Raw genomic sequence first — 21738 nt, 5'->3', positions numbered from 1 at the left:
TGAATCTGGAATATATTTAAAATAAATTTAGCTGTAAGAAAGGAAAAATACCATTAAGAATTTCACAGAACATGAAAATTAGCTATGATATGTTAATTGAAGTGGAATTTCAAACAGAACGTGGACTCTTGTAGAGCTTCAATTACAAAAATGATACATTCAGTTCAGCATAATAATAGTGTTCATTCTACCACAAACTAAAGGTTGTTTTTAACTCAAAAGTGAAGAATTGTCAAGAAATGGGAACATCACATCACACACAGTGTCTTCTGAGTACGGGTGTTTTCCAAACACTGAGGAGTATATTGTGTCATTAGGAGAGGCTGAGTGAATATCTTGCCACTGAAATCTGTCTATTGCATCACATTTAGAACAAATTTTTGTCAAGGTTACTTCTACCAGCAGTTGTTTTTCAGGACTGGATTGACAGTTTGACTGAGTCCGTAATTTTCACAGTTGGAGTTTCATGATTTGTCATGCAACGGTGGCCAGCTCAGCACAGTGGGAAAGTCCACGATCCTATAAACGCCTCAAAGGACATTCCAGGATTTACCGTGCATGTGCTGATCCACTGGGACAGGGTCCAAGTCACAAATCATTCCTTTCACCCACAGGCAGGAGAATATTCCTGATCAATAACAGTACAAGGATACTGTTCCGATCTGGAGGTTTGTCTTTTTCTTGTGATGCTTTTTTTTTCTGTTTCTTTATACACGCATATATATGTACAGGCATGCAGAGCTTATTGTGTTGATGTTGCAGATAAAGGCAAGAAAACATTTAGCTCGAGTAAAAATTGTCTCTTTGCATGGTCTCTGGGCTATAATCTCAGCTATTATTAAATCCGTGAGATGCTAAGCACCCTCATCTCCGCTGAGATAACTGAGAGAAAAGGGTGTTTGTCACCTGGCAGGGCTGGGGTCTAAATGATTTATAAAAGCTCAGTAGCAGCTTTTCTAATTCAAAATAATTTGTATTGAGTATGATTTTATGTGTAAAAAGGATTTACCAGGCTCATAATAAAGACAAAACAGTGGACTGTAATGAGGATTGGCAAGAAGAGTAAGGAGGAAGAGCACAGTATAACGAAAAAGAAAATGGAAAAAATGAAATACATAAAAGAGTGAGGAGAGCAGAGGGAGAAGAATAAAGCTAGCTTCCTTCCAAATCTTTTCTAGCAGGGCTTTCTTATGCCAGTTACAACATACTCATACAACATCCCAAAAACGTTTCTCTTAGCAACCCCCATTGAAAGTTGTTGTTAGCAACGTTGTGATGACTGAAAATTCAACATTTTCTGAAGACTGATTAGGTTTCCAGCCTTACAGCTATTATTTCATCTTTCATTATTACTCTGCTCAGTTATGTTTGTTTCCTTATTTTTCTTCTGGCAACATATTTTCTCTACTTTAGGTTCTTTTCAATCCATGGACCAAGGAATCCTACATCATCTTATATGGGACTCAGAGTAGTAGCTGAGACTACCAATTTACTCTTTTGACACAGATATTTTCTCTGGCCCAGAAGCCACTGTAGCAAACTGTAGTGCAAAGGGGAGAGAAAGCAGGAGGAGGATGAAAAGTCAGTGAAATAAATAGCTTTCAAACAAGTTCAACCCAAAGGTGAAACGAGTCTGTGGGTTGCTGTTGTTCAATCAATGGAAGAAATAAAGCTAAAATACCAGCACCAAGACAGCTGGCTGTCACAATGTCAGAGCTCAGGTAAGCCAGTTTTCCCATACAGAATGTAAAATAACTTCTCCCTTTCATAATGTGGACGTCTTTGTAAGCTCTGTGTGAGCAGTGGCGGATACAGGGAGATCTGTTTCTTTAGCAAACAAACAATGTGCTTCTGTGCCCCAAAGACAATACTGGCAGAATGATCCTGGAGCTCTGGGGTAGATAAAAGGTATGGCAGCCTCCAGCACTCCTTATTTTTTATATTTCCCAAATTGTATCTAGGCAACTATTCAGCATCCTCCTCTGCTTATCAGGGAGTGCTGCATTTTGGACTAAAAATTTGCTAAGAGTCAAACTTTTAAGTAGCTACTGAAAACATCATTCTTTCTTTCATCTCTGTGTTGCCTATTGAATATTAATGTGTCTCTGACTTTCTACCACCATCAAAATTCCCCAGCCGTATCCTGGCCACAAACCTCTGTTTCAGGATTTTTAACCTCGTTTCTGCTCTGATAGTTTCCTGGTGCCTGTTTCTTCAACACATCGCTTTACTCTTTTTTGTGGGGACAGGTTAAGTGCCCTCCTGTTCCTTTATACAGCTATAGCATACTACTACTCTTCTATACGTAAATGTCGGCAAAAGAAGTGAGCAGGCATGACAATGGATGTGACAAAGCATGGAGGAATGACAGTGGGGTGGGCACGTCAGCAAGGAGCCAGGACCAGAGGGACTGCGCTCATGTGGAAGAGTTGGAGCAAGGGGAGACGCAGAAGTGTTGCAGTTTGGCAGAAATGACTGTGCAGTCATTATTCAGCCAAACAGAGCACTAGAAACTACATATCTGTGAAATAAGTATATGGTTACGGATCATTAAGTCTACAGTATCTCTGTTCTCTCTCTGACAGGGGCGATAACATTTGACTGTAATTTTTAAGAATGTCTGTGGTCACAGGAAGGATAGATTTCATATTTGCCAGATCTATTTTTTTTGTTTGTTTGTTTTCCATATGAAAAATATGTATAGAATATTCCTGACACAATAGCTAAAGCAGAGCTCATATGTTTTCTTCATGGTCAAATGGTATTGTGTATGTATGCTTTTCTTGGGTTAAGCTGAGAAAGAATGAAACAACAGAGCTGACCCTCTTCCTGCAGGCTAACAACGTATTGACTATACCTTTTACTTCTGCCAGCAAATGTATTCCTAGAGCTATACCAAAAACATAGATGCTCATGGCTTTTCCTTGACTTAGGAACTTCTAGAGATAACAATTTTTCAGGCTAAACCAATTTTCTTTCCCTTTTTTTTAAGTATATCTAAATAGGATAGAGTGTTGTCTATCATGATTTCACTTCTAAGTACTACACAGTCAAACACATGGTTTGGAGGATTTTGATCCAAAGGACTTGGGAAGAGACAGAGATGTCTCTTGATGCCTACACCACTTCAGTGCAGATCTCATGCTGTACTATTTTGATTTGTTGGGGTTTGTACCCTCATGATAATTTAGACTTCACTACATACTGCAAATGTAGAAAAAAACAGCTAGAACTCAATGTTTGGGATTTAAAGCATCTGTCCGTTCTGTCTTAAACAAACCAGCAAAACTCCTTAAATTATCCCTGCGACACAAATTTGCACTAAGCTGCAAGTTCTTATGGGGACCTTTTTAGCTATTACAAAACATTAATTTCTCTTTTGGATAATGAATCACATAAACATTTTCAACTCCCTTATCTTGTCTGTCCCTCAGAGGAAGGAAATATCTTTCAGCTCTAGATGCAGGGTAATAGTGTTAAGGGATTTCAATGTGGGAATAGCTCCCCAAAAGCCACCCATCAGTGCAGCAAAGAAACATAAACCTTTGCATTATTATTAATCCAAAATAATAATCAGCGTGACCATTTTTAATGTCTCCTACAGCACTGAATTGGAACTTCCCTTGCCATCCATTCCTGTCAATCAGCGTGGAAAAGCTTTGCCTGAAAGCAGAACTGATTCTGCTCAGCATGGAAGCTGAAAAATTCAGCTACGAGGCAGTTAGTGTTAATATGCTACCAGAAATGACATTAAGACAGTGAAAAGTTCTGACAAATAAGAGTAAACAAGTTTAAATCTGTGACAAAAATATGTTCATACATATACTTACAGTGGCTTAGTAGACTGAGTAATGTGTGAGTCCTAGAAATACAGGGAAAACTGGTCTGCCTTTAAATGTTCAGAAACACACACTGATGCTTGAAAGTAAAATCCTGAGGCCTTCTGAAAGCCTTGTTTCATGGCTTGCAGTCTGTCCAGTCCTCATTTGTTCTGTAATATACCTACTTCTTAAAATGAAATGACCAGGATAAAGGACTGGATCTTTAACTTGAACAAAGTCATAAGCAGATCTTCAGCCTCATTTTCTTGTTCCTGTACTAAATGCACACTTGTCCATCTGAGCCTGCAGTGATTATCAATTAGTTACACCCTGCACTAGTCTGCATAGAAGCAGATAAAGAAAACTCTTCCCTACAAGAAAAGCAACAGAAACCTCTTTTTTTTTTTTTTTTTTTTCCTTAGGAAGCAGCAAGCACAGCTTCTCTCTTGGCTCAAGAGAAGAGGAAGCATTGGAAAGCAGATGCTCCATCCTAGTCTGCCCCTGCAATTTGCTGCCATAGTAAGGGGGTTGCTCTGCTCTTCCCTGGAAGCAGGGCCAGGGAGTCGGGCTGGGGGAAGCAGGGCCAAAGGGCAACGAGGCCATGGAGATCCATAAGGCAGACTGTCCCATTGGGACCTTTTCTGTAATTGTCTTCTAAATAAAGAATCCTGAAGTGACAGGGTCTCTACTAACTGAGTCAGACCTTGCCTCCTTCATTACATTGCAGCAATGTCTTCAGACTTCATGGACAGAGAAGTTTTCCCCTTTTCCTCATTCTTGCCTTTTTGCTGTCTTTTGCTCACTCTTTTCCCCTTTCCCTTCTGCCTTCCCTTCTCCCTTTCTCTTTCTCACTCTCTTTTTCTTCCTTTCTCTTCTTTTTTTTTTAGCTCAGTGTGAGACACATTCACATGTCCCCCGTTCACCAGAGAAGAAATTGCCACTGTGTGTGCAAAAGATTCTTTGACGGTGCTGCTAAGATGTTCAAGGGCGCAGCAACATTTTGCAAGCTGAACACTGTAACAGATCTTTCCCTAGGAGGAGTTCAAAAAAGTAACTGGGGTACAAAATGTTACAGAGATTCCTCCAGTTCATTCAGTTTTCTGGAAATTAGCTTATAGTGGTTTATGTCACACTTGTGAGATCTCACATTAAGTTGCAGGCAAGTTGGAAAAAGCGAGGAGATATCCAAACCCCCTCTTTCTTGATCATCACCCATGAGATAAACACTTATCCACCTAAGGAAAATGCCCAGAACAGCTTTTCTGCAAAACAAATAAAAATAAATAAAATCATTTCTGGATTGTATTTTGCATGATACACTAAACCTGTGCCTGGAGCAAATTTTTACAGCTGAGTCATGAAACTTGAAAGGCAGAATCCATAATGAAAATGATGACAGTGCTGCTGTTTTGTGAATAATACAGTCATTTCAACCATTTAAAATAATACTGTAGCTCAGAAAACATAGAACTGCTCTAGCAAACAGAAAGATTGAGTGAACACAAGTCAGTACGATCATATCATCAGACTGAATTGCTCACTGTAGGGTAAATATTTGAAATTATATAAAGGAGCTTCATCCACATGATGCTCAGTAACATTAATGGGACCCCACACAGCTAAATCCCCCCATACAGCTACCCCCACATTTCTGATACGATAAAAAAGCAATGGATGCATGCTTTGTTGCACTTGTTCATGCCTACCCTGTTAACCTCAGAACAGCTGCCAAGGACCACCAGTACAACCAGGCTTAGGTCAGCAATACACAAATCTTGTACTACTGCACCCTATTGCTATTAGAAAATGTGAGCTAGAAACATTTATATAGCTAAATAAGCAACGACGTTCTGGGCTATAACCGTAATCAGCCCTATTCACTGCAAGCGAGTTCAGAGTCATGAATGGTGCTGATTACCCGTGGTTTGTAAGGCTTCCAGACAATCAGGTTACACAATAGCTCATGCCCATTTTATAATTATGTAACAGGGCAGTAAATAGAATTTTCATTAAAAGTCCAATAAATAATATCCCTATTTTCTTTATTTTATGTAGCTAACCCTCCACCAACGTTTACACCTGGAATTTCCTATTCAATATTACCAAGAACAAATTTGGCTCAAATTCCACAGACTTAAAAAGATACATTTAACTTTGATTTTACTTCTATGTTATCTTCTATGATTTATTGAGAGTACCACACTATCATAGAACAGCTAGACATAATCCTGTATTTTAAAATGCCCAAATCAATTTCTTTTTAAACTAGCTTTATTAATGTTATTAGATTCTATTTTAGCTTCATAACTGTGCACCACAGGCTATAAAAATCTGCATATGTTAATACAAAAGTGCCATAAGCTTAGAAAGTAAAAGCAACATAGGCATTCTTCGAGCATTCATTAAGGATGAAATACCTTTGTGTCTTTAATCACTAGATTAAAAAAAATCAAGTCAAAATACCAAAATGTCAAAATATAACAGTAATCGCCATCACTGGTAATCAATGATAATCCACAGGAGCTCAAGTTCTGCTGAAACTAAGTAGAGGATTGTCTTCTAAGACTGCTTTGGTATCTATGGTAGGTGACTAATACAAGTGAGACAGTACACAGGATAACAGGTCTAAATTGTTTAAAAATCATTTGAGAGAGGAATACTTTTCCTGAACTATGCGATAATGCTATTAGCTCCAGCAACTCGAGCATCAGGGTGATTCCATACTGAAGAAGTCAGGCAACGCCTGAGCAGCAGAGTCCCCGACTCCAAGAGTTTTGTAGACAAAGACAGACCCAGACAAGACCAAAAACGTCAAGGATCAAAGAGTAGTAGAGAAGCTACAAGCTTGTTCTGCTCACACAACTTGAGGTTAATACGCAATATTTAATTGTCACTAGGTATAAATCTGAGCAACTCTGAGTAAGCTCAGCAGCAAGAGATTACTTGTGATTTAGTTAGGTACCAGACTCAAAAGGATTATTTTAATACTGATATCAATATTACTTGGTTTGCACAGGCTGAGTGTTTGCCATGCTGTGACTGGAATTAGGAACTACAGAGCACATCTTACTCTCCTAATGCCAGTTCCACGGCTTCTTTCTGTCAAACAGAAATTATCGTTATAAATCCTTACGGTGACTGCAGTGTGAGGTACTACTATGTAGGCACGAGGGGAGAAGAGGTGTACTTCTGCCCGTTACTTGGATCCAAATAGAGATCTGTTTAGTCAGAATCACTCTACTGGTAAATTTTACCCCAGATTTTCCATTAGTTTTTATGGCCTGAGCATAGCAAATTATTGAGATAAGTTGTACATAACTAGGGTCCTGGTATCCAGTCATCGAACTTGGACCAATGATACAAGGATCACAGGGCAGAGTGAGAGAGAAAATGTGAGCTTTCTACCCAGAGCAGAAAAGACCAAAGCAATACTCACTGCACACTCTGTGCCCTTTAGATGATACGTAAATAACAAATTAAATAAATGAAATAATCACAATGCTGAGTAGTGACAATATCAATAATAAAATAACCAATCTACAAAAAAAAATAAAGTCAGAAAAAAATAATTAAAAACCAGACAAGCAGAGTATTTGTGAAATAAAAGTGTAATAAGTATCCAAGTAGCAAAGAAAATCTATTAAGTGCTGAACTCTAGTTGTTATATATATATCAAGAAAGATTCAGGAAAGATTTTTTTTCGAGGTGACTGTTTTCTTGCTCGTGTAGCTTCCAGCTAAAGATACTATATCAATGCATTTTGCAGATATGCTCATGATAGGAGATGTATTAAAAATAAATAAATAAAACATTTGTAAAAGTGCTTAATGAATGTCAGTAGATCTGTAAACACTACTGAATTACTATTTTTTTAGAGAACCCACACATCACAGCCAACAAGAATCAAAATGAAATGCCTATGCACTCTTGAAATGCATAAACAAATATTTTGCTGTCCTATTGTCATGATGTTTAAAGTCGTTTTTTGTTAAAGGGCTTTGACTATTTAACAAAGGCCTCTACTGGTAATTTGCAGGGAAATCATCTATGTTTTGGTTTAGACAAAGCATTAATTTTTACATTCAAGTAAAGGTCAACTACCACGGCCAGATGCAGCTGTAATGAAAACGTGTTCTGCTGAATAATGAAATTGTTCTTTCTATATTCTGTGTCAAATGCCTCTTTAAATTAGCTATATTAAAACTGTACAAAGAAGAGCACCCACTAAGCCTTCAACTGTAAGGTATGATAAGGAATTAGTGAGATGCGAATTACGGGACTCAGATAAGAAAACAGCAACAAGAAAAAAACACTTGAAAAGTCTGAATTATAACAAAGGTTGGATTGCTTAAAAATAGCAAGGGCTAAACTGCTATGGATAATATTTTATAGGTTTATATACCAGATTTATATGTATTTATAGCATTTATAGAATTTCAGGCAATGTCTTTTAGAACAGAAGAGTAAATTATTACAAATGTTTTGGTCATATTCAGTGAAGAATTGGGATAAATTTGTGCTTAAAATACCATAGTATTTGCATTGTCCTAGAAGCAAGTAAAGAGTCTGCTCTAATTTTTACGTACCTTTGATGACCTCTTCATGAACTGCTCTCACATAATTAGTCTGACGTGACAGTAAGAACTGGGTCAAAGTTATTTATGAACGTGATTCAAATTTAGTAACATTAGGATCTCATTTTCCCGGTCCCAATGAAAACATACTCTGAGCATTAAAAAATATTTTAAAAGTTATGGTCTTGATCATAAAGTGCCATGTATTATTGATAAACGTATATCTTATAATGCCAAGTCCACATGGACTTTTAACAAAGTCATACTTCAGAATTTCCAGGAGGAAATAAAAATTATGTTAAAATTTCAACTCTAACTAAAGACATTATAAAAGCTACCTGCCGCAGTACTTTTCTTCAGAAATAAACCTGCTAAACATCTACAGATTTGCTGTTAAAACTGTCTCCCTGTTGTCCTTTCTGCATTACTACAGATTATGGTTCAGTTCAGTTTGAGGGGTAGCCTGAGACATGGTGATACGAATCTGAGCAGCCTTCACATCATTAGAGGCCGGAAGCGAAGCAGACCTAGGTTTTGAATGAAAACTCTGCTTAGAGGCCTCCAACCAAGATGAAGATTTCGTTCATATTTGCATTTGTATAAAGCCAGAAGGGTTTGGTTAAAACTGGAGACTTTCCTAAGCCAGCATGTTTAAGCTTCAGCGTCTAAAGAAATACACAGTTAGACAGAAAACAGAATTCTTTTTGAGTTTGTTTTTATTCCCTATAAGAACCAAAAGTCACTGTTTCTAAATTTTTCCACTGACAGGATTTAAAAAAAAACCCTGATAATCCAGAGAATGTTGAAACCTTTCAAATCAATGTTTTTTGCTATGTTAACATGTAGGGACAAAAAAAAAGATAAAAATGAGAAATTCAAAATAACTTGTTTCAGCATTTTCCAAGAGAAAATTGCCTTAGAACAAGCACAGTTCCATAAAACTTCCACGTTCCAGTAAATGAATGTTTCTGTTGCCTTTTCTTAGAACAGCGATTCTTATTATCCTAAGAAGAATGATGGCAATATAAGCAGCTCCAAAAAAAAAAAAACAACCCCACAACAACAAAAAAAGAGGAGTTCTTTTGAAGGAACTACTTGAGATGCTCAAACATAAGTGTTTTGCAGTGTAATCTGAATGGTTATCTCAGTGGTAAAAATAACATTTGCATCTTAACACTGTAATTTTTTTTGAGTAAAGATGGCAGGGATGGAATTAATCACCCAAGTTCAGGCATCAGCAGTGCAGGTACCTAATCTGAGCTGGTCCTCCTGGGCCCCTGGCATAGACCATCAATCAAAAGAAAGAGGCAGCGTCAGAGCATGATTTATCTGACCTATTTTAGGTATGTATCTTAGGACAAAATGAGTGACACCAGGAAGGTACCATTGCCTCTCCCATACAGGAGTAGACAGCTACAGTCAGGTCAGAAGACTCTCGCCCATGGGGTACAGGTCACAACAACAAAAACCAGGAAGGTATAACTGCCCCAGCTGTAAAGCATGGGTTTAATCCTGGCAATTAAAAAAAGAGAAAGGTATGTGTCATCCATGCGTGCATACGCCCAGTTCATGCGAGGCTGTGGCCTCAACACGGCAGCTGGAATGAAAAATTCTTTTAGACAATTTTGCCTTCTCTCTCGCTTTTTTCTTCCTCCTGAAGGACAACATAAGATGAAGCTTTGCAATTTAATTAAATGTGACACGTGTTGCTATAAGCTACATACTTGCAAGTACAGTATTTATGCCAAGTATGAGCAATCCTGGAGTAATTACAGCTTATGTTTTACAGAGGGCATGTCGCTCAGCAGACAAGTTTCATGAAAGGACTGAGAAAAAGAAATGCCAAAAAAAGAAAAGGAAATTATGGGCCAGAGGGTTTAAAGCTCCCAGCTGAATAAAGTGAAACTGGAAAGTCTCTCAATGACAGAGGAGCAGATATGACAATAATGATAATAAAAAAGTAGAGGTTAGAGTCTAAGGTCAGACTGCCAAACCAGGCACTGTGCTCAGGCTGCCGAGAGGCAATTACTCCAAGACTTGCTACGAGAAGTACTTTTTCCAAAGATCTGCTCCAGAGCCTTTGGGGCATAATTCCTTTTCAATGATACAAGCTGGATACGAAAGGCAATTTCAGGAGGTGGATGCAGAAAGGTAAGGTCTACCGGGGAGTGCCGGAATGTGTTCCCAGGTAGACTCCATCTGAAAAAGCATGCTATAAATTTCACCACAGCATCAGCTCCACGGACAGCTAGAATTGGACGAAGCATCCCGTTTGTGTTTTTATAGATGCTGAGACAATGACATCTGCATTTCCCTCTTTTTCTACTGGAAATACGTTTTATGAGATATCTCAGGTTTGCATTTGTTTTGCTTTGTTTTTATTGGCATCATCTCACTGGGAGCTTATAAAACTTCCTGGGATCAACAAATACATTGAGGCCTTTTTCTTCCTCAGTTTTTCACAACTGATGAATTTCTAGCGTATAATAGGCACTCGTATTCATTCCTAAATGCATTGACCTTGCGTAGTGAACTACTTAGTTTCATCCGATTTCTGTTACTCCAGTCCTCAAGGTGACCCGCTCCTCCTTCATACCGACAATTGCTCACAACTTTCGGGATCAGCACATTTCATTACCGGACTCCTGCTTTTGTGCCAAGTACTCTAATGAAAATATTAAATAAGAAAGTCCCAAAATTGATCCTCAAGGGGCTCCACTGATGGTCTCAGAATATCATTAGGCCTTACATTTTAATACTAATTATATTGTATTATTTACATTATGGCAGCGATGCTGGACTCAGTGGTCCTGCAGCACTACACGCATACATACACAGTAAGAGAGAGCCCTTGTCCAGAGGAGCCAACACCCGAACTGACACGACAAACGGAGACAGGCTGGAAGTAGCATTCTACTGTTTTGAGAGGCCATAATCTGGATGAAGTTATGGCAGCTGTAATGAAGATTATCTGAGAATTTAACATTGTTCAAAATTTAGATTTCTGCTACTTGCAGTTTAAGCGAGGGGGAAAATAAAGAAATCCTGCTCTATCTTACTCAACTACAAGAACGATGACCTAAAGTTAGTAGAAAATTGAAATTTCTAAGCAGCTGGTAAGGAATTGGACGGTGATAAAGATACTTTGCTGCCTAGTATAATGCCTGAAGAAATATTCAGAATTTTTGTTTGATGTTCTTCACAAATCAGTATGTTGTCACGCAAGGTTTCTCTGGATGTGTTGAATGAGATTCCTAACCATTTAATAGAAAAAATTTTCAACATTAGTTTCAGCATTTCTGGGAAAATTTTTATCATACCATCTTTCACTGACACAAGATTGGTTTGATGACAATAATCAGAATCAATGAAGAACTGTTTCCTTCTGATTGTTGAAGTATTGCAACCAGTAGGTACTTAAATAAAGTACCATTTATATTTTTCCTCTCAGTTTTCATAGAATCATAGAATCATAGAATGGTTAGGGCTGGAAGGGACCTTCAAAGGTCATCTAGTCCAACCCCCCTGCAAGGAACAGGGATATCTCCAACTAGATCAGGTTGCTCAGGGCCTTGTCCAACCGGGCCTTGAACGTCTCCAGGGATGGAGCATCCACCACCTCTCTGGGCAACCTGTTCCAGTGTTCTACAACTCTCATGGTAAAAAATTTTTTCCTAATATCCAACCTGAATCTACCTCCCTCTATTTTAAAACCATTACCCCTTGTCCTATCACAACTGGCCCTCCTGAACAGCCTCTCCCCATCTTTCTTGTAGGCCCCCTTGAGGTACTGGAAGACCGCTATAAGGTCACCCCGGAGCCTCCTCTTCTCCAGGCTGAACAGCCCCAACTCTTTCAGCCTGTCCTCATAGGAAAGGTGCTCCAGCCCTCTTATCATCTTCGTGGCCCTCCTCTGGACCCTCTCCAACTGGTCCATGTCCTTCTTATGTTGGGGACTCCAGAACTGGACGCAATACTCCAAGTGAGGTCTCACGAGGGCAGAGTAGAGGGGGAGAATCACCTCCCTCGACCTGCTGGCCACGCTCCTCTTGATGCAGCCCAGGACGCGGTTGGCCTTCTGGGCCGCAAGAGCACATTGCCGGCTCATATTGAGCTTCTCGTCCACCAGTACTCCCAAGTCCTTCTCCTCAGGGCTGCTCACGATCCATTCTCCGCCCAGTCTGTATTTGTGCCTGGGATTGCCACGACCCAGATGTAGGACCTTGCACTTGGCCTGGTTAAACTTCATGAGGTTGGTACGGGCCCACCTCTCCAGCCTGTCGAGGTCCCTCTGGATGGCAAAGAGAAATTTCTCATTTTTCCTTTGATCCTTTCTATATATAGATGGTAATATTTGAATTAATTTATTTAAAACTTGATATATTTATTAAATTATTCATTTTGTTAGGAATTTTGTCAGTATATCACTGATGGTAGCAAAACTTTCCTATATTTAGCTGGACTAACATCCTCTATAGTCTGTCCTCAAAAAGAAGTATAAAGGATTTGAAATTAGTACATATGTGTTTTCCTGGCACTTGGAATCTGCATTTCCTCAGTGTGGGCATGATTTCAAAGCATAGTGACAGTGTGCATGCATCCAAGAAAGCAAGCCTACAAGCAGTAAGCATGGAAGAAAAAAAAGAATCCACATAAAATCCATTTTCTTTCTCTTTTTTTTTTTTTTTTTTGTAGTATAGATTTATTGCACTTCAGTGGACTGGTTAACTAACTAAATAAAAGCTCTCCAAAAGCTATCGAGAAACCATCTTGACTGTGATCACAGAGCAAAACTGACAGAAGTGCTGCTACTACTTACAGCTTATACAGAAACGTTCATATTCAGAATGCTTGACAGACATTAAATTAATCCCACTGTATCTTAATTGCCACAGGAATTCAGACTGTTCTGAGGCATATCTGCTGCAAAAGTTAAGTGTCTGTAGCACCTTCCTACTGCAGGAAATACAGTTAAGCTCCAGTTTCTTATTTTAGTGAGAATGTTCTTTCAAAGATGTTTTCCTACATTTTAAAACATGGCTCAGACATTTCAGTTGCTATCTTGTTGGCACAGCCTTATTAATCTCTCAGGGTAAAAAATGGATGTAGCTGAAATTTCTCATTTAAAAGCTTCATGATGGTTACTAGGATAGCCAAAAATGGCAATCTTCATAGGAAACATCACCTGTTATTTGTTTTCCTAAGCTTTCATACACAATAAAGTAGGAATATAACAGTGTTTACTTGCTGTTTCAGGGGAAAAAAAAAAAAACACAACAAACCACAAAAAACATTAAAGCACATTTATAAACTCCCTCTTCACATCCCTTTTTCAACTTAGAATTTTTGTTCCAGGACATGTAACATTTCTGACCAGCTCCTTTCCAAGCACTCGTGCACTCACTGAGCTCATCATAGATCAAAGTGCCAGCAACACCAACTGTCTGGGGGTTTGACACTCTGATTTCTTTCATGGTCTAAGACTAATACTCTGGAAACAAGAGCTTTTTCAGTCCCTGCCACATTACATCTAGGCTCATGTTGCTGCCCTGCCTAACTTCCCCCTTGGAGCACAGTGGAGAAAACCCTGTGAAAGGCAGAGAAGTACATGTGGATGTGGATATAAGCAAGAACTGTATGAGATGCTGCACTCCCACAGCATCAGTAGTCTGAGCTTGTATTTGTGGCATTGGTTAAGTGGAACGAAGGAAAACACTTCAACACTTCAGAAACTGAACATCACCACTGTGCTAGTCTTTCTTCGCGATTTTGATAAATTCTCAGAAGTGCTCTGACAATGTAAGTTTTGGCTTTTATTTTGTATAGCTGGGGAAAAAACACCGCCTGTCTCACAAGACTGCAACGAGGGTGCCTACGTGAGAGCTCCTAATAGTATGAACCACTACACAGGCAGGACAGAGTGGTAGTAGTGTGCCCTCTGGCTTTACTGCCTGCCTCTATTATAGCCAGCCAAAGTGAGCTCTCAAGGATTAGATTCCCGATGAAGATGTGGTTTTGGTTTCATAGTACTGTGCAGAGTTTTAATGGACAAATTGAAAATTCTCCCTGAAGAGAAGCATTTGCAAAATACTCACCAAAGGCACGGACGTGCTCAACAAACAGAAAGGGTTTCAGCAAACTAGACAGTCCATCTTCATCCTGTACACTCTATGAAACAGGTTTTGTAAGAAAAAAGCTAAAATGCAAATGAAAAGAATGTTATAATGCAAGTATAGAAGGGCAGAAAATATTAGGTTGATGAATAAATATACATTCTTTTCCTTTACACCTTGTACACACAAAGCTGATGATGACTCTTGTGAAGTCCTTCCAAAGAATCCAACCTACAGTAGCAGAAGAATAATAACATCCCTGTCTCTCCCAAATGGAGAGTAAGAATGTAAGAATGAAGTCAGCTCAAGGAACAGAAATCTACATATATAAAGCCATCTGACACTCATGTATTGTTTAGATGTGCCTAAATAGATGCTGTTTCCTATAAGACCAGAGACTAGACTGCATCTTGCATTGTTATACTATCTGTACAATAATTTCAGGTCCCAATATCTAAGAAATAAAGACTGCAGGATTATGGTGGCTTTAGAATTTTAAGCTTAGCCACCAGAATTTTAATGCTGCCACCTTTGTGATATCTGTTAATGATGGCTACAGAAACTAACATTTAATTTCCATTTTAATTTGCATTAGTAAAGTGAGTGATTAGTGAGGTACAGACTTGGCACACTGCTGAGATGATCGTGGCAGGACTTAGTTCTCAGCTCTACTTTTTTGGGGCTTTTACTAGGTATGAGAAATGGCAGTGTCCTGTACTCGGCTCAGTAGAGTACAATTTCTTTTGCAAACATCTCTTTCAGGAATATAATGAAATCTTTGATTCTGTGACAATTAACGTTGCACAAATAAAGGTTCTTGGCCATTATTTTCATGCTATCCAAATGCTTTAGGAATAGCCTATTAGTTATCATTTGCTGAAAGAGGAAGGGTTTGGGTTTTTTTGCTCCGTTTTGCTTTTGTCCTTGTATGCATCAAAGCCCATAAGGGCTCCTTTACTGTTATCCCTTGCTGCTGACTTTGAACCACACCTGTGCTTGAAGACTGGTAGGAAGCCACAGAACAGAAGTCGATACTAAGTAGTTTTATTCTACATTTCCTGATATTACTCTTGCTAAAAATATCTTACGCCTGGAAAAAAAGTCAATAAACACCATTTTTATCATCGTGGCTTTGATTGTCATGCTCCAAAAAAAAATCTGCAGAGCAATTGGCTCCACTTTATGCCAGATACAGAAACTAGAGCTGAGTAGGTCCCATCCTCATCATCTCATGCGACAAGAAAGCTGAATAACACGGTGAATTAAAATCCCACTTTCCTCTTCTGGCAACTTAAAATGAGCCCATTACGTGTATATTTAGCAAGGACACACGACAAAACAAGCATGCAGCAAAGATTTCACTCTTTTTCCAGTGTTCATTGCACTGTGATGACTATTGTTTACCAGTCTATAAGGAGTTAATTCAGGACAGTTCAATTTAACAGGATTTTTGCCATTAGCTTCAATGAGACTTGGGTTTCTCAGCTCCTCAGTTTTTTCTTCTTTATATCCCTTGATTACCCTTCTCCAGCCTGCCTTCCTGCTTTATGGCTTTCCTAGAGATTGGATTCCAGTTTCACCAATTCCTTTTCCTCTTTCTGAATAGAATGGAATTCTTTCCCATCCTTAATATGGACATAAACTGTAAAGGGATCCTCATTTCCAAGGTGTCGTCTCAAATCTTTGACAATTTCTGTGATCCGTAATTCAGTGACTTGACAAAAATAAAGGAATAGTTTAAGAAAACATGTTCCTAATCTTCAAATGTTTCATTGTCAGAGTCAGCACAACAGCACACTGGCTTTTGTTATGAACATATTTAAAGGCAACAGAAAAAACATGATATACAATGAAAAAAAAAGGAAAGAAAATCACTCTAGTAAACAGTTCACACTGAGATCCACAGTTGATGTCTATTTTAAAGATCCATCTTCTGATTTGAATTCTGAAAGTTTCAGTTAGTTCAATACAAAATGAAGATGTTGAAGGATGTGTCCAGTGAGGATGATGTCCGTGGTAACACTGGGAGTTACTCATGCCTGGGTAAACCTCAAACGTCCATAAACATGTTCGCCTTTCAGCTGAGTGCTTGGAACAGACTCTCAGTTCCCAACCTTAATCTCAGCAAATACAAACTGTATGCACATGGAAGTCTGCATTTGCAGATATCAGTATCTTCCTGTGTACACACTAAACATATTATAATGCTTCTCTTATACATAAGCAGTAGGACTTTCATTTGTAAAGAATTTTCATCTGTAACATAAGCAAAACCAATATATAACACCATTTTCTCCACTTGTAAATAGATAATTAATTTTGAAAGCTTCACGTAAGGAATACAGTATTTTTAATTTTTAACAGAAGTTTCTGTTGCTGACAGGAAGATAATCTTTCAGGAGCTGTGAGTACACAGATTGGAGATTAGCTTTTGAAAAAGTGTATTGCAGAATAGATGTTATTTTAGGCAGATCCTACATTGTTCCCATGGAAGTTCTTCCGTCCTTAAGTTTATTCAAGGAAGATAATAGATTATGGAAAACTGAAGTAGAAAATGTTAAAAGCAACACATTATGTAAAATTTACATGCTAACTAAAACAATAAATTAAGTAGGTTTGTATTTTAACAAATAGATGGCTCTGGAACACAGGAAGTAAGGTGGTAGACAGTCCAGATGCATTTGCGGCAGTTGAAGCAAATTATGTTGCTTAGGTTTCATGATCAGTTACAGCTAACCTACTCCTATAAAATTTTTGCAAAAACGAATCTAGAGTCTATTTGCGTTATCCTAAAATAAACCACTTTGTCATTTATGCTTCAAAATAAGTACTCTTTGGAAAATAAACTGATACATAATGCTAAAACATGTGCAAAACATTTTCTGAAATTTACACATCTTTCATAGTACCCTGACAAATACTGCTTTACTTTGAGTAAAGTCAAATTTAACAATAACTCATACAGGATTTCACAGAACGCACTACAAGAAAACTCAAACTTCTACATCCATTATATTAATTCGGCACACAAATACTACAGATTTTCTAGTACAATACTTATTTTCTTCAAGTGTACAGCGTAATCAAAACCTCTGAATGCTACTTTCTTCTGTTGTGTTGGGTTTCCAATCACTGAGTAATTCTTTAGGTAAAGTAGCAATGCACAAATGACCTAGTTTTATTGTACATGAATGCCAAGACCAAGTAAAGGGCGTATCAATACTGATTACCAGGAATTAAGTTTTAAGATCAAGCTGTTGCATATTTTATCTTCATTACGGAGTTTTTCGTAAGACCACAATGCACCGAGGACCCAGTGTGGGTGCAAGAACTGTGCGACAGCTCTGGCATGCACTGTCTCAAGGTACTGCGAATCACAACTGAATGCAAGTGCATTGCAAGACGCAAAACAATCCAAGTAACTTACTACAGAACACCATCAACCATCAAACAAATTTATAATAACTCTTAATAAAAAACCTCATTGGGTGAGATTTCCCACTTACCACTGTTTGAGGTCAGAATTTCAGCTGGAGTCTGACTTCTAGTGAAGCTATGCAGATGGACACAGACATCAGCTTGGGGATCCGATGCACGGTTTCCATTATGTCACCGTGCCAGTGAAGAATGAAGCGAGTACCTGTTATTTCAGGCATACAGCAGCACCAGTGTTTCTGGACAGATGTACCTTACAGAGGTCTATGTGCTACAGCTGCAACTAGATCCCAGTTTTGTGATGCACCACTACACCTTTGGCAGCGGCTTAAACTTTCGTGCCAAGTGACTGACACGCTCAGGGTTCCCGACCTCGAGCTCCACCTCGTTCCCCACACTCTGCTATGGCAATGGCTTGGTCCCAAACCAAGAGGCTGTTCCCAGGGCCAGGAAAGACAATCAGCTGCTGAAGCAGTCTGTGCCCATCAAATCAATCTCTCCTGCCTCCTCCAAAGGAAAGGTGCAGGCCAGATGGACATCTCCTGTGACAGTCTGGTCTACGGGCTCCTGTCTGGATGACGTTGGCGGCTCTAACACATGACAGTCTGAACTTGGGCATGAGGGCTGAAGACACTCAAAATAACCCTCCTAAGCAACATAGAAAGATAACATATTTAATTCACTCTAATATCTTAATATCCACTTCAAAGCTACAATTGTGAAAATAAAAATATACTTGAGGCTTATGTCCGATTAAGTTGTCAAGGCTCTAGCACTCTTCTGTGACAAGATACTTGGTGCTGTAGTACGCACCTTAGGATTTGGCTCCAGACTGTTTAAAGCTCTTGGAAAGGAGAAGCATGGCAGTCAAAAAGACAATGAACGAAAAGATTTTGTTGAATAAAAGGTATAGTGGGTTTTTTAGTGGAATGTGTCGGCCTTGTTTTTTCTCTCTTTTTTTTTTTTTTCAACTGGGGTGATGGGTATAGCGCAAGGAAGGGCAAGAAAGACGTGATGGATAAGAGTACAAGAGTATGGGGTTATGAAAATGCAAAAGCGGAAAAGGGACAATCACCTACTTGACTGATCCAGAGTTGGACTCTGCCGACCACGTAACGGCAAACGTGCAAGAGGACAGCAGGCATGTCAGACAACTTATATTCGTGCTGGCCCCAGCAAACTTATGACTCATAATACTCATTCCCTTCACATATTTGGATCTTACTTCCTTTGTAACAAATGTATCTCACCCCCGAGGTGAACGCTTTTGCTGGTACAGATTTTCTTCATCAGCTCTCTCTGGAAATTGGCAGGCTAAGAGACGTTTTCGTTATCACAGTTCATGAAGCACCCACAAATCAGATCTTTAAGGCAATCAATTGTAATTATGTAAAATCTAAGGCTGCATCCAGCTCTCCCACTTTGCTCATGCTACTGTAAACTGCACGATTTCAGTGGAACAGGTTTTGACTGTTATCAACAGAAATAAGATCAGAGTTGGCCCTAAAATTACGTTTTAGGGAACATAAGAAACTACACAAGAAAGATAATGTATTTGAGAACATTTTTAATAAATAATGTGACAAAAATTACTTTTCTGATTATTGGATCCTCAGTATGCAAAATTATGGCTAAAATATGAGGTTTCTTACATGAACATAATGAAAACATTAATCACATGGATTGTTCCTTTAGTACTGCACACCCTTTCTATGGAACCTTTCTTTAAAAATTAGCTAAATGAAAAATTTCAGTCCTCGGTAAACACCAAAACACTTTTTTTTTTCTTTTTTTTTTTTTTTCATTGGGGCTAGTCCTGATAGCTGTCAATAAACAAACACACATTTTTCCATTAGCACCAATGACAAAGAAATTTTATAATTACAAAAAAAGATCATAAAATCTACAGACAGAGGACATCATTTGGCAAATTCAATGCAACTAATGCCTCTATTTCAGCTTTAATGATAATCCAATGTTGAGAGAGGCCACAGCAAAATTGACAATTTTCTGTAAGTCCAGGAAAAGTGAGAAGTGTTTTGATTATGGCCCACATTTACGTTTGTTACTTTACCGTCTGTCATCATTCAAATATTCCAAATACAAACATAAAGCATTAACAAAAAGATGAACAATACCCCAAACAAATGCTTAACATTTTCAATAAGACAAAAAAAAAGGTTAATAGTTACAATGGTTTACAAACAAAGTTTAGTGATTGTGCTTTTAAAACCAAAAAAAAAAAAAAAGATAAGCAGTGCATTACAAAAAAATTAATTGCCAAGATCAAACAAAACTTCTTTAAGTGGCACTTCTTCTTTAAGGTGAATTGACACAAGTAGAGGTCTGAGATTTGGGCCAGTAACAGTGAATGATATTACCCAATCATTATTAAAAATGTCCATTGATTTTCCTGCTTATTTTCATAAGCAGTGTTGAAGCTGAAAATTAGAAAAAGTTTCAGACAAACTTGCTCGATTAGGCAAATAGCAATCACATTGGCTTACCTCCTGCCTACCCCAAAGGACATTTTTAATAAGAATGTACTTAATGATGAAAATGGAAAGACAAATCAAAGTACCACAGGGGTTTTAAAATGAGTACATATTTACAATAAGAGCCATCTCATCCCAAATTAATTTTACTTGCATTTGTAAAACTGTATCATCTGCAAAAGGTTAGCAAGAGACTGGCAGAAAAAAGACCCACAGTCTGTATTGAAATTGCAAGATACTGTTGGCACTAACTGCAGACTACAGTGAAACCCCGAATAAAAGAATGTTCTGCATGACGTTCACTTTGGGGATCTTTTTAATCAATGCTGTATTACTTGCAATGTTATTGACTGGCTCACTGGTGTATCGGCAGTGTACTAAGCACCACCTCACGGGGGAGAATCCTCAGGATCCCAGGCTCTGGAACCCCCTTGTGTTCTAATCCTGAAGTAGCAGCTGGCCCAAGTACCATGAAGAGCAGCTTACCTGCCTTCTTGGGCAGCGAAGGTGATGAGCTTAGCGTTACGGAATAGGCAAGGGCCGTTCCTAGTAAGGAGGGTTTACAAAAAAAGAGTAAAATAAAAACTAGCATTCTGATGGCATGAAGAAAAATGAAAAATTGTACACTCTGATTGCACTGAACATTATTTCTGGCGTCAAACATCATCAGACTTGAGGCATCTTAAGTGATTTTTTTTTTTCTGATTAGATTTTAAAAGCCTGTTACAGTACATGTCGTTGTCTTCAGCTTTCTGTTTCCTGTATTAAAAAAAAGAGACATAAATGACTATATGTTAGATTTTATTAGTAAAAGTTTGTTTCACATACTTTGTAGAGATTTGTCACCTTTAAATAATAATTACTACTTTATCATGTGCAGCAATGTGACTGCATGTTGGACACCCTTTCTACCATCAGGATTTAAATTCAATTAATATCATTTGGCACAAAAAGAAGAAAAAAAGTTCATGCCTTAATATCTAAGAAAATCAAGAACGACAAAATTTCAAAAAATATGAAAGGCAATGTCAAGGTGTTCTTAGATGCTCTAATGCTTTATTTTCACTTTTGAAAGAATCTGGATAAGGTAAAGTGCACATTTAAATATTTTATTTCTGCAAATTCTGTTCTATAGGTTTTACGGTGGTGACAGTTGTACTATATTACGTAGTACTTGTTTTTTATGTTTTTGACACATTCCTAAAGTTTATTTTCTTGGATTGTGCATAACATTAACAGACAGAGAGACGTACTAACTAATTTTTCAGAAGAGAAATATTTCTGGTTCAAAAGTGGGGTT

General features: G+C 38.2%; 1 protein-coding gene across 1 annotated transcript in view; it reads right to left on the bottom strand.

Annotated features, from left to right (window-relative positions):
• Window positions 1–20960: 20960 nt before the first annotated feature.
• Window positions 20961–21738, bottom strand: part of ROBO1 (roundabout guidance receptor 1) — a 542241-nt gene continuing 541463 nt past the window's right edge. Inside the window, exon 30 of the mRNA XM_086611694.1 lies at window positions 20961–20984. Coding sequence (XP_086467820.1) covers window positions 20961–20984 — 24 coding nt within the window. The remainder of the gene's footprint in view (window positions 20985–21738) is intronic.

This window comes from Tauraco erythrolophus, chromosome 1, assembly GCF_009769465.1.
Source record: "Tauraco erythrolophus isolate bTauEry1 chromosome 1, bTauEry1.pri, whole genome shotgun sequence".
NCBI lineage: Eukaryota > Metazoa > Chordata > Aves > Musophagiformes > Musophagidae > Tauraco > Tauraco erythrolophus.
The sequence above is the reverse complement of the archived record's forward strand: the minus strand, read 5'-3'. Positions and strand labels throughout refer to the sequence as shown.